General features: G+C 41.4%; 1 protein-coding gene across 1 annotated transcript; it reads right to left on the bottom strand.

Annotated features, from left to right (window-relative positions):
• Positions 1–1,112: 1,112 nt before the first annotated feature.
• Positions 1,113–9,948, bottom strand: LSMEM1 (leucine rich single-pass membrane protein 1). Its single transcript, XM_067746767.1, has 3 exons — positions 9,370–9,948; positions 6,882–7,010; positions 1,113–3,167 (listed from the first exon to the last, which is right to left on the bottom strand). The coding sequence occupies exons 1-3, from the start codon at positions 9,494–9,496 to the stop codon at positions 3,037–3,039; spliced, it is 387 nt and encodes a 128-aa protein (XP_067602868.1). The 5' UTR covers positions 9,497–9,948; the 3' UTR covers positions 1,113–3,036.
• Between the last annotated feature and the right edge of the window lie 6,262 nt (positions 9,949–16,210).

Raw genomic sequence — 16,210 nt, 5'->3', positions numbered from 1 at the left:
TCTCTGAGCCTCTTGTGAACATGTACAAAGTCCAAAGAAAGACGCAAAACTTTCTTTTCTTTCCCTATCAGGACATGTCTCAGTTCAGCAGTCCCTTCTTTCTTTTTCTACTCCTTTGCCTCACATTACTGTCCCGGCTCCCTCCTGCCACTGCACGTTGTGCTTTGGTCCAGGACAGACCTCAGAGAAGCAAATGTGGATTGATATGTTCTTCAGACTAGATCGTTTGGAAAACCACAAACCCTCCTGCTTATATTGATCAGCTCTTGTAAATTAGCTTAACACGTTGTTTTGCCAAAAGCTCTTACCCCACCATCCCTGGTCGGATCAGATCAGGATGCTATGGTCTTAAGTGCAGCAGAAAAACATTTGGCCCTAAGTCCCCATCAGTAGATGTTAAATTTAGTGGGTTATTTCCCTTATACAACACCTACTACTTTTAACATTAATAATTACAATAACTAGCATTTATTGAGTACTTTGTTTCTGACACAGTGTAAGTCATTTATCAACTCTTTTAAGCCTTACAACAATACTAAAAAACATTTTATAATGATCTAATTTCACTGATAAAGGAGGAAAGAGGTTAATTTGCCCAAAGCCACAGTAAATGGTGGCACCAGGATTCGAACCAGACAGTTGGGTTCCCCAGCCCATATCTCAACCACCATATTTGACTGCAGTGAGACTACATGTAACCAAAGGGTATAAAGGTTCAGCTATGCAAGATGAACAAGTTCTCAAGACCTAATGTCCAGAATGGTGACGATAGTTTAACTATACTGTATTGTACACTTGAAATTTACTGAGTATAGATCTTAGATCTTTCCATACACACAACACACACACATTCATACAAATAGTAACTATGTAGAGGTGATCAATATGTTAATTAGCTTAATTATGGTGATCATTTAACAATGTATGCATAGATCAAAACATTGTTATACAGCTTAAATATATACAGTTTTTATATGTCAATTATATCTCAAAGCTGTTTTTTAAGAAAAAGGAAAGAAAAAAATGGATGATTTTATTAAACAAAAATTCTCCAAATGTTAACATTTACCATAGTGGCTTTATACACACATAAATTTTTTTTGAATTTTTGAATTTTATTTTTTATACAGCAGGTTCTTATTAGTTATCTATTCACACACACACACTTTTATTTTTCTGAACCATTTTGGAATTGAAGACATGATGTCCCTTTATCCTTAAATGCTTCCATGTGTGTTTCCTAAAACCAAGAACTGTCTCATGATAACCATGATACTATTAGTAAAATCAGGCAATTAACATTGATATAATACTATTATCTAGTCTACAGACCCTATTCAGATTATTCCAGTTGTTCCAATAATAGCTTTAATAACAAATTTAAATCCCTGTGTTAAAAAAAAAAGACTACATGTAGCCAGCCAATATTTTAAAACAGGATCAATAGAAGTTGCGAATCTGTGAATTCAAATACGAGGAGCTGTAATGCCTGGAGTTCCCCAGGCTGTGTATGTGACCATGGCTCCATCGATGCCATACAGGCAGGACAGTGCAGATCCAACAAGATGGATGCAAAAAGATGGATGAAATGATTTATCAGACACTACACTACTTCATGTTATAAAAATCATAAATTCCTTGGAATAAAGATCATTTATTACTGAGCACAAAATATCCACTGTGTAGGGGAGAGAAAAAAAAGGCATAACAAGACCAAACGGGTTCAAAGAAAGAAATGGGTATTTTTAAAAAGAGTTGTTGCATCAGCTCATCTGTAGTTTGTAAAACAATGTTATAGCAAATCCTGATAAATTATTTTGCCACACCCCATCAACAGGTCAATAAGAATTTTCCAACAAATACAAATCAGATTTTTTAAATATTCTGCATGATATCAATTTTTAAAAATTAAGTATGCAGTAAAAATGTTTTTGAGTGCAAAAATGGATAGGTGAAATGTCTTGTGTTTATTTCATTAACTATTTAGTGTTATAAAATGTGTGTTTATGTATGTGTCTAACTTTAGAATAAACCCAGATGTTTCTGATGAACCCAAAACGATAGAATTGCAATAGACTTCACACAACAGACTTACACAATATATTTATATTAAATACAAGATTTTCTAAGACTCATGCTTTTAAAGCTGATTTATATCACAACATATCCAATTTCATAAATTCTGTGCCTTACCTTTTGTGCTAAAACAAGGCAGGTTCCAAATATTCCAAATATATGGTTTCCCACTGTAGTTTAATAAAGGCTACAAACCTATCAGATTTCCTCACAATTAATCAGCAGCGTACTGAAGGATTTTTTTCCCATTAGAAACAAAGTCAAAAAGCTTATATATCTACACATAACTATACATCTCCTTTGTTCCTCACTTGAATGTAAGCTTCTCTGGAGTATGGTGGCTTGTACAAAGCAGCAGCTCAATAAACATTAGTTGAATAAATAGGGCTCTCTCTTTTGACCCCACCCTACCATAGGCACATAACTACTAATAGCAAGTACCAGTAGGCAACTAGCTTGCAGGCCGCCCACACCCCTGTCCCTGGAGAAATGAGTCAAAGTGTAATCACCTGAGCAGAATCTATTTTATTGCAAAGAGTCATCACCTGATTCCCTTGAACACAAATAATTCAGTGAATTCCTTAGGCTTTCGAGGGAGTTCATAAAGTTACACGAGGTGCCATGAAATTTACTGGCCACAGTGAACTTATTCTGGTGCCAAAGCTCCTTTCGTAAAAGAAGCTGTACATACAGAGCCAAATTCCCATTCTTGTTTCCTGTTGGTTCTCTTCCACGCTAGCCACCTTCAACCCCATGAAAGCTGAAGGACCCTACCACAAAATCAGCCCCCTTCTGGCGGCTGTCCCCAGCCCCCCTTGCCTTGGAGCTGCTCCCATTCCTGTAGTGGAAAGTTGGCCTTTTGTTGCCTACAGATATGCCCTTGGTCGGTTCTTAACCCTGTACCCTCCCAGGACAGCGAGAAGCTCAGGTGTTAGCAGTTGCTCTTGGAAGATCATTCCTTTAGTTCTGTTCAGAGTCCAGTTGGTTGAGTCGCTTTACAATGATGCTGTTGATTTTCTTAAGATCATCTATGTCCCTTCCCTCAGCTGCTAGTCGTCTTGACACATCTTCCATCTTGTTGCCAGTTTGAACTTTAAAATGAAAAACAGACAGTGTTACACTGGTTTCCAGTGTGTTCCATCGGGACTCGGCTTGAGAGCTGAGAGGCCCTCGTGGCAAATCCCCTGCTCCAGTATCCCACGCAGCCCAGAAGCCCAGAAGAGAAATTGATGAAGGCTGAAGTTACCTATCAAGTGAATTATTTTTACGACTTCTTGGTGAAAGACTTGACTACCTTTTGCAGACTCCACACAGATTTTCGCTAAGAAAGACTTTGCTGTGAGCAACCAAAGGAAACCACCAGCGTCTGATTATCCCCACAGAAGTGACTGTTACGTTGTCTCATTTTGAGACCCGTTCTCAGAAAAGGTTTTTCACTCCACATGTGGGAGGTGGGATATTTTGGGTTCCAGACTACTTTGATATACACAGCTCTCCTGGCTCTAAATGACCAGCCCATAATGAATGTATAATAATTCCCCTCAGACCACCCTGAGAGCAGAGAGTCCATATTTCCAAAATAAATAGAACCCCTGGTTACTGAGTAGGTCAGGGAATGGAATACTCTGAGGTCTGCTTAGGAGTTAAAATGTCCAAGAAAAGCAGCACAAAATCAGTATCTAACATGTGAGCACCTTATCATTTCCACTGCAGGCAAGTTTTTTCCGAGATATCTTTCAGGAACTAATGATGGTGGTAACTTGCTACTGGGTTTAGCCAAAAACTAACGTGGGAAAGTGTTAGAGCCTCACCTTCCAGGCTTGGGACAAACTGTTGCCCAGAAGCTGCCTTTCCCCCATATCTGAAAAATTATGTTGGATGAATTATGGTCCAAGACATGACAGAAAGGTTTTAATTGAGCTTTGATGCAGAGCCAGGCAGAGATACCACTTGCTTCTGGAGAAAAGTGTGAAACAAATAAATCCAGAGCATGGGACATACTTCCCCTCTTGGGAACCTTCTACGTTAGTCAAACACAGAAGGAAGTAGCAGCCATATTGGACTAAGGCTGTTCCACAATACAGTGGTTCCAAGTTAAATTCCAAAAGAGAAAAAGGTTCCTATACGCAAAAACATTAGAGAAAAATCATGCCTGACCTGCCTTTTGGAAATTCACAAGAAGTAAAATAAAATACCTTAAGTATTACTAACCCAGCAATTCTCAAACTCATTTGACCATAGAACCCTTTTTAAAATTAAGGCAATACTTAATCACATCCCACATATCTACATTGCTTGGCCACTGGAAACTGCTACAGAGGCAGGTAGGCACCCACGGTAACCTATCCTTGCTGTCCGTTATTCCTCTTTAGGACAGGGATTGTGACAAAAACACAAGGTCCAACAGTTTATTCAAGGTAATCAATATAAAATAGCCTTATTTCTCTTGCATAAAAATGTCAGGGTTATAAAGAATATAAGTTCTTACACTTCAGTTAAAATGACACAAATTTGCACTGAACCCCACTGACAGCAAAAAGGTTTCCTTGTTAAAGATGAGCACAGGCCAAGTTCATTTATAGCTGCCTGTGCCAACTCTGGTCTTAGGTTGGGTTAAGGTTTATCTGAAAACCACAGGAAGCCTTTATTATTACTTCAACACAGGCAGTGGAGGGCCAGTGAGGTCTGCAGACAGACAGCTCAGGGTATGAATCCCAGTTCTGCTTCTGACTAGCTGGATAAATGTGGAGAGTTAAACTCTCTGGGCCTCAGTCTTTCATCAGTAAAATAGAAATATTAGACACTACCTTGAAGGATAGAGTAAGGACTTAAGATAATGAATTTAACGTGTCTGGCAAAGAGTAATTGTCCAATAAAAAGACACTCTTCTTTATTCACATTTTCTTTTTTTTTTTCTAAGATTTTTTTGATGTGGACCATTTTTTTTTAAAGTCTTTATTGAATTTGTTACAATATTGCTTCTGTTTATGTTTTGGTTTTTTGGCGGCAAGACATGTGGGATCTTAGCTCCCCGGGATCAAACCCACACGCCCTGCATTGGAAGGCAAAGTCTTAACCACTGGACCGCCAGGGAAGTCCCTTCTTTCTGTTTCTTGATATGACTTTGCCCTCAATATAAAACACTAGAAGCAAACATAAAATAAATCTTATTCATACAACGGGGTGTAATATGGTGATAAAGTGAATAGTCTTTGATGTCAGGCAGGGGTGTCTCTGAGCCCTGATTAGGCACCATTGTCTGTTGGCCTTGGGCATATTAATTAATCTCTCTAAGCTTCAGTTTCAGCATTGATAAAACCAAAATAACAATAGGTCCTACACCATAGAGTTGTTATGAGGTGGTGAGCAAACAGACATAAATGCTTAGCACAGTGCCTGGGACAGAGTGGGCACCCAATACATAACATTTTTAATTATCATTGCCCTAAATCTTACTACCTATTTTCCCACAAAAAACAGCAGTCCCTTTGGGGTGCTTCCAAGTCGGTAGGCATACCTACAATTTCTCAATAGTTTAACTTAGTCATTTCCCGGGCAGGTGAGGCAGGATGATATTCGGAGCATCAACTTATGTGGTATAACATTTCAGAAGAGTAATCCGTATGCTCTTTCCTGCAGGTTCAGGGCCAACCCTCCTCCAAAGAATAATCACATGCAAGGGCATCACTATTGTAAGGAGAGTTCACACTGTAGCTTCTAAGTGCAAAAGGGCATCAGCAGGGTGACAAAGAAGCAATTAAACATCACCGCTTCGCGCCAGCTCTGAAACCTATACCAGGAAAAGACCTTTAAGCTGGAAGGGAGACGAAGTTTTGGGGAGGAAAAGGGGTTAGAAGCTGTAAGTAAGAGTCATGCCCTCTGCCCACTTCTCATCACCACCACTGCTACCTCCACTGATCCTGAACGAATCTGAAATAGAGGCATTTCAGAGCCATGGGATCCACCGCTCATTTAGGAGTTCTGAAGGCTACAAGGCCTGCAGGGCAGAAGAAATGACAGTGTGGTGGATCCAGGCAAAAGGGTATAAAGCGCAACTCCTTCTCTCAGGCTCCGTCCACTCTTAAGAGGGGTGGGAGGGAACTGAAGTAACCCCAGATGGTGGTCTGCAGGGGACAGCTCAGGGAGGATGCTGGTGGGCTTTCCTGAAAGGGCAACGTGCCTCAGCATGGACAGCACCCCTCCCCGATCTGAGGCAGAGAGGAGAGTGGCACCAAGACCTCAGGGGATCTCTTGGCTGAAGGGGTGTGTGGGAAAGCCTGGGTCACCACTCAAGGGTGGACACGCAGGGCCCAGGCCAAGGGCAGGCAGGACGCCAGCCTGGGCGGTGTCAGACAGGAGCAGTCTCCTCCCATCCCAGCACTGCCAGGGCCCAGAGTGCTTCTAATGGATTTCAGGGAAGCCAGGGAACCTGGAAGAGGGGGTGAACCTGACTGTGACTGAAAATTATAGACCTGAGTTCATGGAGAACCCATGTGTTGGATGAAGAAAACCCCGAGTTAGCTAGAATAAGCTGCCTACCATTGGCAGCTAGGGCCTCCAGATGAGAAATTAAAGCATGATAGAAACATTTAATGTCCATGTTTGCGAACTCCTGGCACTGAGGGCTTATGTGTGCCCCAGCGACCCGGCCCAGAGCAGCAGGTACCCTAGGCATTCACGCCCCCTCAGCCTTCAGCGGCAGCACTGACTGCCAGGAAGCACTGCCTCGTTCCCGGAGCAAAGCTAAACAACCAGCTACAAAGTAAGTGCACAGCAGTGATGAAAAGTGTGTCGATGGTACTCACCTATCAGAAATATCACAAAGGAAACCAGTGCCAGGCTGACAATCAGCACGATGATCAGCCCCACCAAAAACAGACTGTGGTTTCCATTTCCTGAGTTAGTGCCGACGTCCGGGATTTTCTCCTCTAGAGCTAATGTGAAACAAACAACAACAAAGACAAAAACTCCTCAGCATTAAAAAAAAGAGAGAGAGAGAGAGAGAGATGTAAGGGATATGCCCATTTTCCCTCTGATCACTCTGGAAAGAGACTTATGTTTGAGGAATGTCTTTGGATCGGGTGCTCTTTGAGAGTTTTTCACCTTCTTCTATATCAGTATCCAAAGAACAAGTCAGGTCAAGCTATCTCCTCAGCCCCTATTTGGAAAATTCTTTGAAGACCGTGTTAACACTGATGTAGCCAGACTTGGATTTTTCTTTTGCTTGGGGGAGGGTGGTGGTGGGTGGTGGGCAGGGAATAAAGAAGTTAAGGGTTCTGAGTGCTGGAGGCTCTATTGCCCTTTTCCCAAAGTGAGCCAAGGATAAAACACAGCTGGCTGTGGGTCGCTTACTCTGGGTGAAAGGCTGAACACTCTGCGATATCTCCCAGAAAACTTTATTTCCTATAAAAATAACCAGTTATGGGCTTCCCTGGTGGCGCAGCGGTTGAGGGTCCGCCTGCCGATGCAGGGGACACGGATTCGTGCCCCGGTCCGGGAAGATCCCACATGCCGCGGAGCGGCTGGGCCTGTGAGCCATGGCCGCTGAGCCTGCGCGTCCGGAGCCTGTGCTCCGCAACAAGAGAGGCCATAACAGTGAGAGGCCCGCATACCACAAAAAAAAATAAATAAATTTTAAAAAAAATTTTAAAATAACCAGTTATGCTTATATCCATTTAAACAACAACATCAAAATGACCCTGATGTGATTTGGTTTCTAAAAGCTGTTTCCAGGATGGACACGCTCTGGAAGCAAGGTTCTCTTAAATGTTTTACCGTTGAACTGAAATGCAACCATGCTTATAAAACAGCTTGGTTCACCCAAACCATGAATTGTCTGCATTTGGTCACTGTTTTGTAAGGCCTATTTGCCTAATAACACCTAATAACACCCAAATTAAATTGAAAAAGAAATACAGAAACTTGCGGTAATGGAGATCCTTGAATTGCCTTCTGTAATCCCTCCTACTTTGTATCAGTCCCACACCCTCTGCTACTTGGTTATGGAGAGGTGGGGGCTTAGGTCCTGTGCTTTATAGGGACATCCTGTGTCACACCCTCCAGAGCTTTTCCTTCCTAATCATAGCCACGGCATAAGCTGGCACCCAAACACCTGCATTTATTGAGACTGACTGCAGTAAAAACAGGTGAAAACCTGAACAAATTAAAATGAAGAGAAAAACAAGAATTCGAAAAGGATTTAGGGGGCTTCCCTGGTGGCGCAGTGGTTAAGAATCCGCCTGCCAATGCAGGGGACACGGGTTCGAGCCCTGGTCCGGGAAGATCCCACATGCCATGGAGCAACTAAGCCCATGCACCAGAACTACTGAGCCTGTGCTCTAGAGCCCATGAGCCACAACTACTGAGCCTGCATGCCACAACTACTGAAGCCCGTGCACCTAGAGCCCATGATCCCCAACAAGAGAAGCCACTGCAAGGAGAAGCCCATGCACTGCAATGAAGAGCCTCCGCTCGCCGCAACTAGAGAAAGCCCATGTGCAGCAACGAAGATCCAATGCAGCCAAAAAATAATAATAAATAAAAAAAAATTAAAACAAAAAGGATTTAGAAGGGGAATAATGGACATAAAATTGGGACAGTAAGAGTTTCGAGTGCATGTGAAACAAACAGCAAGTGGGCATTTATCACCTGTATTGGAATGTCAGCATTTAAGCTAGAAAAGATGGGGCTCAGAATAACCTGATAGAACTCATTTATAATATTTAAGGGACAAGATACACATGTAGTATTTAGTTAGTATTCAGCAGCTTTTTATTTTGTGTTCCCCCTCCTCTTTCTAATGCTTTGAGGCAATCTGTAATCTAAAAAAATGAAGCTGACTTTTTTGCCCAACAAAATCTTAATGATTTTTTTTAAAACTAGATAAACATGTGGAACAATCCGCTACGAAGTAAGACCTCTCTAGGAAAGTGGGCACCCTCGGTGACCTGGCTGTGGTCACTAGAAGGCACAAAAGCGGCCAGGAGGGATGAGTAAGCCTCATCTCAGCAGCCTCCACCGCTTTCCAGGGAGAGAAACTCCACAGGGGACTTCTTAGAAGTTTTAAAGACAAGAGTTCAAATCTTGCTTAACAGCCAAGAAAGCCCACAAGCCTGGCAAGTATTCAGAGAACAAAAGCAAAAATTGCCTAATACTAAACAGCATCTCTAACGCGGAGGCTTCCTAATGCCCACCCTGCCCCCAGCCCACGACCACAGGTCCAGCTCAGCATTCGCTATTTTTAGGTGGCCAAGAAGCCCGGACGGGCGGCCAAGCCTGGGAAGGCACACATACGGAACAGATGCTGCGATCCGGCAGGACAGAGGTTTAGTTTGTTTAAGTCATTTATGGAATCCACAACATAAAGCTTTCTATCTTCAGGAATGCCGCCAGAGCCGGTGTCCTGGGAAGAAGGATTCATTGTCCCTGGAAGAAAACACTGCTGTTAAACACGAGAGGCGGGGCTGGGGAGCCGGCCTTCAGATGGATCACAGCCCACAGGAAGTTGGGCTGGCATGTGAAGACCCACCCACACATACTACTGCCAAATGAAGGGCTAGAAAAGTTTAGCTGTTCCTTTTGGGGACAATATTGAAACTCTTCTTTTTGCTTTGCTTGCCTGGAAGCTCAGAGTCAAGTGTGTGTCCCAATTTTAACGCTTTAATACCCTGCTTATCTGCACTTGCTCTTTCTTCCTGCTCAGATTTCTCAATTCTGTCTATATTTACCCTGGGCCTCTTTTAATTTTTTGTGATTTTTTTTTTTTTTTTTTTTGCAGTATGTGGGTCTCTCACTGTTGTGGCCTCTCCCGTTGCGGAGCACAGGCTCCAGACGCGCAGGCCCAGCGGCCATGGCTCACGGGCCCAGCCTCTCCACGGCATGTGGGATCTTCCCGGACCCGGGCACGAACCCGCATCCCCTGCATCGGCAGGTGGACTCTCAACCACTGCACCACCAGGGAAGCCCTGTAATTGATTTTTGAATGTTTCTCTTTATTACACTGTTCGTATTCTGGCGAGACTTCTCAAATCCCTTGTGCAAGAAGACGATGTATAAACACATAAAAAGATAAAATTAAGCTAGGCAGCCTGTGGCCATAAAAATTCTGAGAAGAAGAAAATGTTACTGTGAACCATTCTAATCGATGAGGCTTTAATACAAAACTATACTTTTTATATTCTCCCTCAATATGGTATAGGAGTCCCCACCTTAAAGGTATCCTTTCGTCATTACAGACTGGCTCTGAGACCTCAAGACAAAAATCTTAGCAAACTGAGTACGGAGATGAATACTGCAGCTGTTGGAGGCTAAACTTCAGGACCTCTCAGGTCTCTTCCTTCTGTGTTTCCTTAGAGTGCGGTCACTTACGTAGTAAGTAATTCTAAAATTGTGGTTTACATTGAAGATAATATCCTCTAATGATAGCACAAGTTCAAGCTACACTGAAAAATCTGAATGGATTAAAAAGTTCTATTTTAAGATGTCTCTCTAGCACAGAGAACCTGTGACCTTTTAATTATGTGAAAAGAAGGTTCTAGGAAGACAAATTCTGATTGCTATCAAAGCTTTCTTCTTCACAGTTATCCCTTTTCATAAAATGAGTCTAATAATGGATGTGGGATTTTTTGATCGGGAAAGGACTTTAGACATGCTCTCATCTAGCCCCCATCCTTTCCACAAATGAGAAAATTGACGCTCAGAAGGTAAATGCCCAAGATCATACATTAGCTAGTTGCTGGGCTGGAAGCAGGCCTCACGCTTCAGAGTTCACTGCCCCTTCCCTTGTGTTACCTTTCTTCTCCAAACCCTTCCCGAATCCTTTGTCAAGACTCAGCTCAAACCTCACCTCCATTAAGAATCAACCCGTCTTTTCCTTGTGCCGTTGCTGGATACTGTACATTCTTCTATCAGAACATCTGTTCTATTTTATCGCATTTATTTGCCTACATCTTTGATTTTCCCAATTGACTGAACACTCCATAGGGTAATCTCCAATCCTATTCTTCAAATGCCCAGTGCCAAGTTTAGAAGCCAGTGATTCATGTTAAGTTGGAACACCTAAAATATTTTATTTAGGATTTAAATCTCACTATTTCCAAAAGAATTTGAGGCAGTTAATAATAAGTACACTAACATAAAACTGAGGTTAAGAATCCTCGTGTCATATCTATCTGGACTTTAGTAAAAGCAATGCAGAAAACTTCACGTCTGCCTATATGTGGCAACACACTATTGACTTCCTCTTAACATTTTAAAATTTTCCTTTAATGCCCAGCTACAGAATGAAGGCAAATATGATTAGAGTTAGGAGAAACCAAATTCAGGAAAAAAAAGATGAACACCTATAGAAGATCTGAAAAAAAAAAAAAAGTATCAGCCATTTACTAAACAGATTAAACAGCACACTAAAATATTAAGACCGAACAATTTCCCAGTAATAACTAAAAACCTACTAGTACTTGTAAAAAAAAAAAAGTTCCCCCAGAACCCTAGCTAAGAAAAACAGTGAGCTCGAAAAGCCATGAACTAGTTAAATTTTTTTTCAAAGTAAAAATCTAAAAGGGTGTTTCAGTTATGCTGAAATTTTAATTAACAAGAACACCTAACTCCCTGAATATTTTAGGTAAGATACTACCGAAGCACTTTAGATACAGATATTACTGAATTCCAAATGTACTTCATGGATCATTCCTAAGGGAATGACTTTAAGTGACAAAAAAAAAAAGTAACAGCATATAGAACCGAAGGGCCTTAGAGATCAATCAAATCTCATCCTTTTACAGATAAAACCAAAAGTGTTGACTGATGCATGGTCACAGATTCCTATTGTTTTAAAAATGTTTTATATTTCATCCTCTCTTTATATATTATCCCAAACACTAATATCTGATGAGGCATAAAGGTTGTGTCCCATCATAGGATCATCGTTCCAGACACAGCATCTATTTTAGGCTTGGTGGCTGACACATGGTTCATTTTTGGATCTCTGACTTGACATTCTTGAGCCTTAGCTTCCCCTCTAGGGATGTAATTACTATTGCTTAAATCTCATACTGAGGCTTGAATCAGTGTTTACAAAGTAGAGGACTAGCTAGAAAATCATAGCTACAAAAACTGACTTAAGAGCGGCACGACTAATAAAATCTCCAAACTACTGGCCTTGCTGCTAACTCTAAAGGTGATTCAATGCGACATCAAACCCAGAAGCACTAACATAACAACTTAGAGTGAACTCTGAAGTGCTCTGAATGGAAATCTCTTCATTTGAGTAAAGTCACAATGTAAATAGATGCTATTTCAATGCATTTTTAATTAAATGCAACATGCAAATGAAAAATAAAGAGCCACTAGAAAAAACTGAGTTGAGTGTGGTTCACGGACGCCAAGAGCCTGCAAATGACCCTGTGAGTAAATGGATACAGGATCACATGGCCCTCAAGCCAGGACCAACAGCTGTTTGACACCCAGTTGTTGCTATCTTTGCATCTCCACATGAGAGCATCTGGGAACAACCAGCAGTGCTGGAGCAGCCAGAGTGTTACTAAATTCTGCATTGCACTAACTTGACCCTCCTTGACTGCGGTGTGCAAATTTGCTCATTAAGATTGACCAACCAAAGTAGCATCCTTTTCATGGAACCCTTTCTAATACCTTGAGCTGAAACATGTAAGTAATTTTATTTTCCTCCAGTTTAGATCAATGCTAACAGCTGATTCTTTTTGTCATTTAAGAATTCTTTGACTACCTACTAATAAATATTCTGACCAATATCATCGTCTCTGAAAATTTGCTTTGCTCTTTACTTTTTACCATAGGTGCTTGGTATCAAACCAGAGAAATAACTCAAACCAGCACTGCTTGCCACAAAATAAAAATTGTTATAATAGGATTTAATTCAAAGCTAATAGGAAGCTTTATTGAGCAAGTCATGGTAATTTGTTCTATAATTCCAGTTCAGAGTCAGTGCCTCTTCACATCCAGGAAGTAATTTTTAAAATCAAGTCTAAATCATCTGTATCAAAAGTTTAAAAAGCACAGAGTAGGGCTTCCCTGCTGGTGCAGTGGTTAAGAATCCGCCTGCCAATGCAGGGGACATGGGTTCGAGCCCTGGGCCTGGAAGATCCTACATGCCACGGAGCAACTAAGCCTGTGGGCCACAACTACTGAGCTTGCGCTCTAGAGCCTGCAAGCCACAACTACTGAGCCTGCGTGCCGCAACTACTGAAGCCCGTGTGCCTAGAGCCCGTGCTCCACAACAAGAGAAGCCACCGCAATAAGGAGCCTGTACACTGCAACGAACAGTAGCCCCCACTCACCACAACCAGAGAAAAGCCCGCGCACAGCAACGAAGACCCAATGCAGTCAAAGATAAAATAAATTAAAAAATTAAAAAAAAAAAAAAAAGCACAGAGCACATGCAACAAAAAACATCCCAGCCTCAAGAATCATAATTCAGTCTCAGTAGAGTAATAGCATGCAAATTACTTACAAAAATGTGAGCTTTGACTGCTAGGTTACCAGGAAAAACAAATTATTCAGAAGCAACTATAATGAGTTTCTAGAAATTCTGTAGCTCTTTCTTTGCCTCCCTTCAGCACACGGTGCTCCTATAAGGCCCATAAACCCCAGCATGAAACTGCTGGTCTATATTTAGTGTTAACTTAGCCAAGCAGTGTAAGATTCCAAATAGTGACTTTTTTTCACAGTGCCTAAGGTTTTTAGTAAATATAGTACTGGGACTATGCTTTAAAAAGAAAAAAACCACCATGCCTTGATTTAAATGGTAACTGATGAGGTTCTGATTGGACTGAGATTTACGTCCTTATTTGGCAGATGTGTAAACTGACACAGTTCCTGCACTTCTGCCAGGAGGTGCTCTCATATATAAATATCGGGTAGCAGGCTGGAGCTGCCACTCTGACACCTAACTTGCACAGGACTCCAGTCAACAGGAAAAGAATAAGGCTGACCGTCTAACCAGGATGAGGGAAGATCAGAGGACGCCTAGGGCTTGCAGTAGCTACAGAAGCGGACTGTGCGTGGGAGATTGCATGGCTACAGACCCAGTGCCCCCACTGCCGGCAGTGGAGGCGCTATATCTCATCAACTTTCTTTCCTTTTCAAAGGCTTTATTCTGTGAGTTTTTAATGCATCCTCCTTTCTCAGGAATGTCAGCCTCTGACGTGGTTCCCTCTCACACATGCCAAGGACCATCTGCCCTCTGGGGTACATAAAAGCAGCACAGTGAGGAGTGGACTGTACCACAAGCCTACCCCCCTGACTATCTGAGCAGGATACTGAGGGTTAAGTGGTAAACGGATATATAACCCTTTATAATCCTACCCTCCATTGCCATTGCTAGACAGACATTAATTCATCCTTGAGACATATTGCATGTCAATTAGAAAATGTTTGCTCCACAAAATTCCTTTTACGTCTGTATTCAGTATGGACCTCACTCTCCTTTTGGGGGAAAAGAGTGTCATCTTTCAAAGCTTCATCTATACCTGAGGACCAGTTCATGAAGAAAGACAATGTAACTAGTAACTTTTTCTTAGAAGCATATATTAAAATCGATACCAAATTTCTTGGAAAATGAGAATGTTAGCTATTATTTTAATTATCATATTCAGCTTTAATCTCCCAACTACCTCATCTGTTTTAAACCATCTATTCTTTGAAAAAATAATAGGATGGCCTCATTTTGAACATTGACTGTTTTTCTCTCTCCTGTAAACCTAACCCTTGAAGTATCAGTCACCTCCACTCCGCCTCAAAGGTGAGGAAAATGGAGACTAAGCAACTCCTCCTGCCAAAGTCTGAATTCAACCCTATTTTACACCAGTGAGGGGGATGAGATTTTTTATGGCTTATGAGCCGTTAGACTTCTGGAGAACCAGTGAAGAACAAAACAAGACAACCTATCTCATTTTATCTACTCTGTATCTGAAAGGCCACATCCAGAAGTTTTGAGTCACAAAAAGAAAATAGGTATTCTCACATGAACTGTTCAACCTGGGGATATTTTCAAGTATTTCTTGCTTTTTCTTTCAAATATTATATCTCATTCCCAGGAAATTAAAACATGCTACCAAAGACTTGAGTCAAAGATACCAGTTGGTTCAAAATTAATGACTGAACCTCGAAGAACTTATTAGGCAGGGACCATTTTAAATTCCTTTAAGCCAGCAAGATTAACCAAGAATCAAGGAATGAATTGGTCTCTCATATACCATTTTACTGCCCTGAAGAAAACGCAAGCATTCTTTCACATTGAATCCCCAGTTATCCTGTCTAGCAACTACCCATCAATTTGACAAAAAAAGGCACCCGTCTATAAATTTAATATACAAATTAACACTTGTTTATATCTTCTTCCTCCTAAAATCCCAGTAAAAAGGCAGAATAAAAATTATAAAACCACAAGTATAAAAATAGGAGGAAACAACATTGAGCAAGATTTCAACAAATATATCAAACATGGGAAGGAGAGAGTGGTTGGTACCTGCCTTAGCAGACCTCCGGAGGACCATCACTGCTGAGTGAGGTGACAGACCCTGCAGAATTCAGGCAGGCTCAGGAACTGGAGGCAAAAGTGAAGTATGGAGCTAAACACAGGCAGGTAATTTCACGTTAGCTGAAAATATAATGCAATAAGAAGACTGGAAAACCATGTTACAGAAATCTCCCAAGAAAAAGAAATAAGGCCAGACACTCAACCCAGCAGCTCTAGCATCTCATGGGAGTTCCAGATCAAAGAAAAGTGTATGTGTGTGTGAAGGGGGAGGGGAGGTCAAGAACTTAGTATTTTCCAGACTGCCAGAGTCCACCAAAGCACAGTACCACCCGCTTTTAGAACAGTACAGATTCAAAGAACCAAAGGAAAAGGAAACAAATCAGAAATTAAAATCCCATCAGATATCACAGCAACACTTTAATTAGAATAGAGCAATGCCTTCAAAATCCTGAATTTGGTTTTCTACCTAGAATTTTATATACCAAGCCAAAGTATCTGTCAGACATTTAAAGTCTCATTTCCAGAAGTTACTGAAGGAAGTGTTCCACTTTAACAGGAAAGTAACCTAATAACGAACACAGGGGGTCCAGGAGATGTGTAATCCAACTCGCGAGAGGA

Source organism: Pseudorca crassidens, chromosome 8 (assembly GCF_039906515.1).
Source record: "Pseudorca crassidens isolate mPseCra1 chromosome 8, mPseCra1.hap1, whole genome shotgun sequence".
In the NCBI taxonomy this organism is placed as follows: Eukaryota; Metazoa; Chordata; class Mammalia; order Artiodactyla; family Delphinidae; genus Pseudorca; species Pseudorca crassidens.
The sequence above is the reverse complement of the archived record's forward strand: the minus strand, read 5'-3'. Positions and strand labels throughout refer to the sequence as shown.

Coding starts and splice junctions, on each gene's coding strand:
- LSMEM1 (XM_067746767.1), bottom strand. CDS start 9,496: ATGAATCCTTCTTCCCAGGACACCGGCTCTGGCGGCATTCCTGAAGAT. Junction 7,011..9,369: donor CGGATCGCAGCATCTGTTCC/GTATGTGTGCCT, acceptor GTTTCACATTAG/CTCTAGAGGAGAAAATCCCG. Junction 3,168..6,881: donor CTTTGTGATATTTCTGATAG/GTGAGTACCATC, acceptor TTCATTTTAAAG/TTCAAACTGGCAACAAGATG.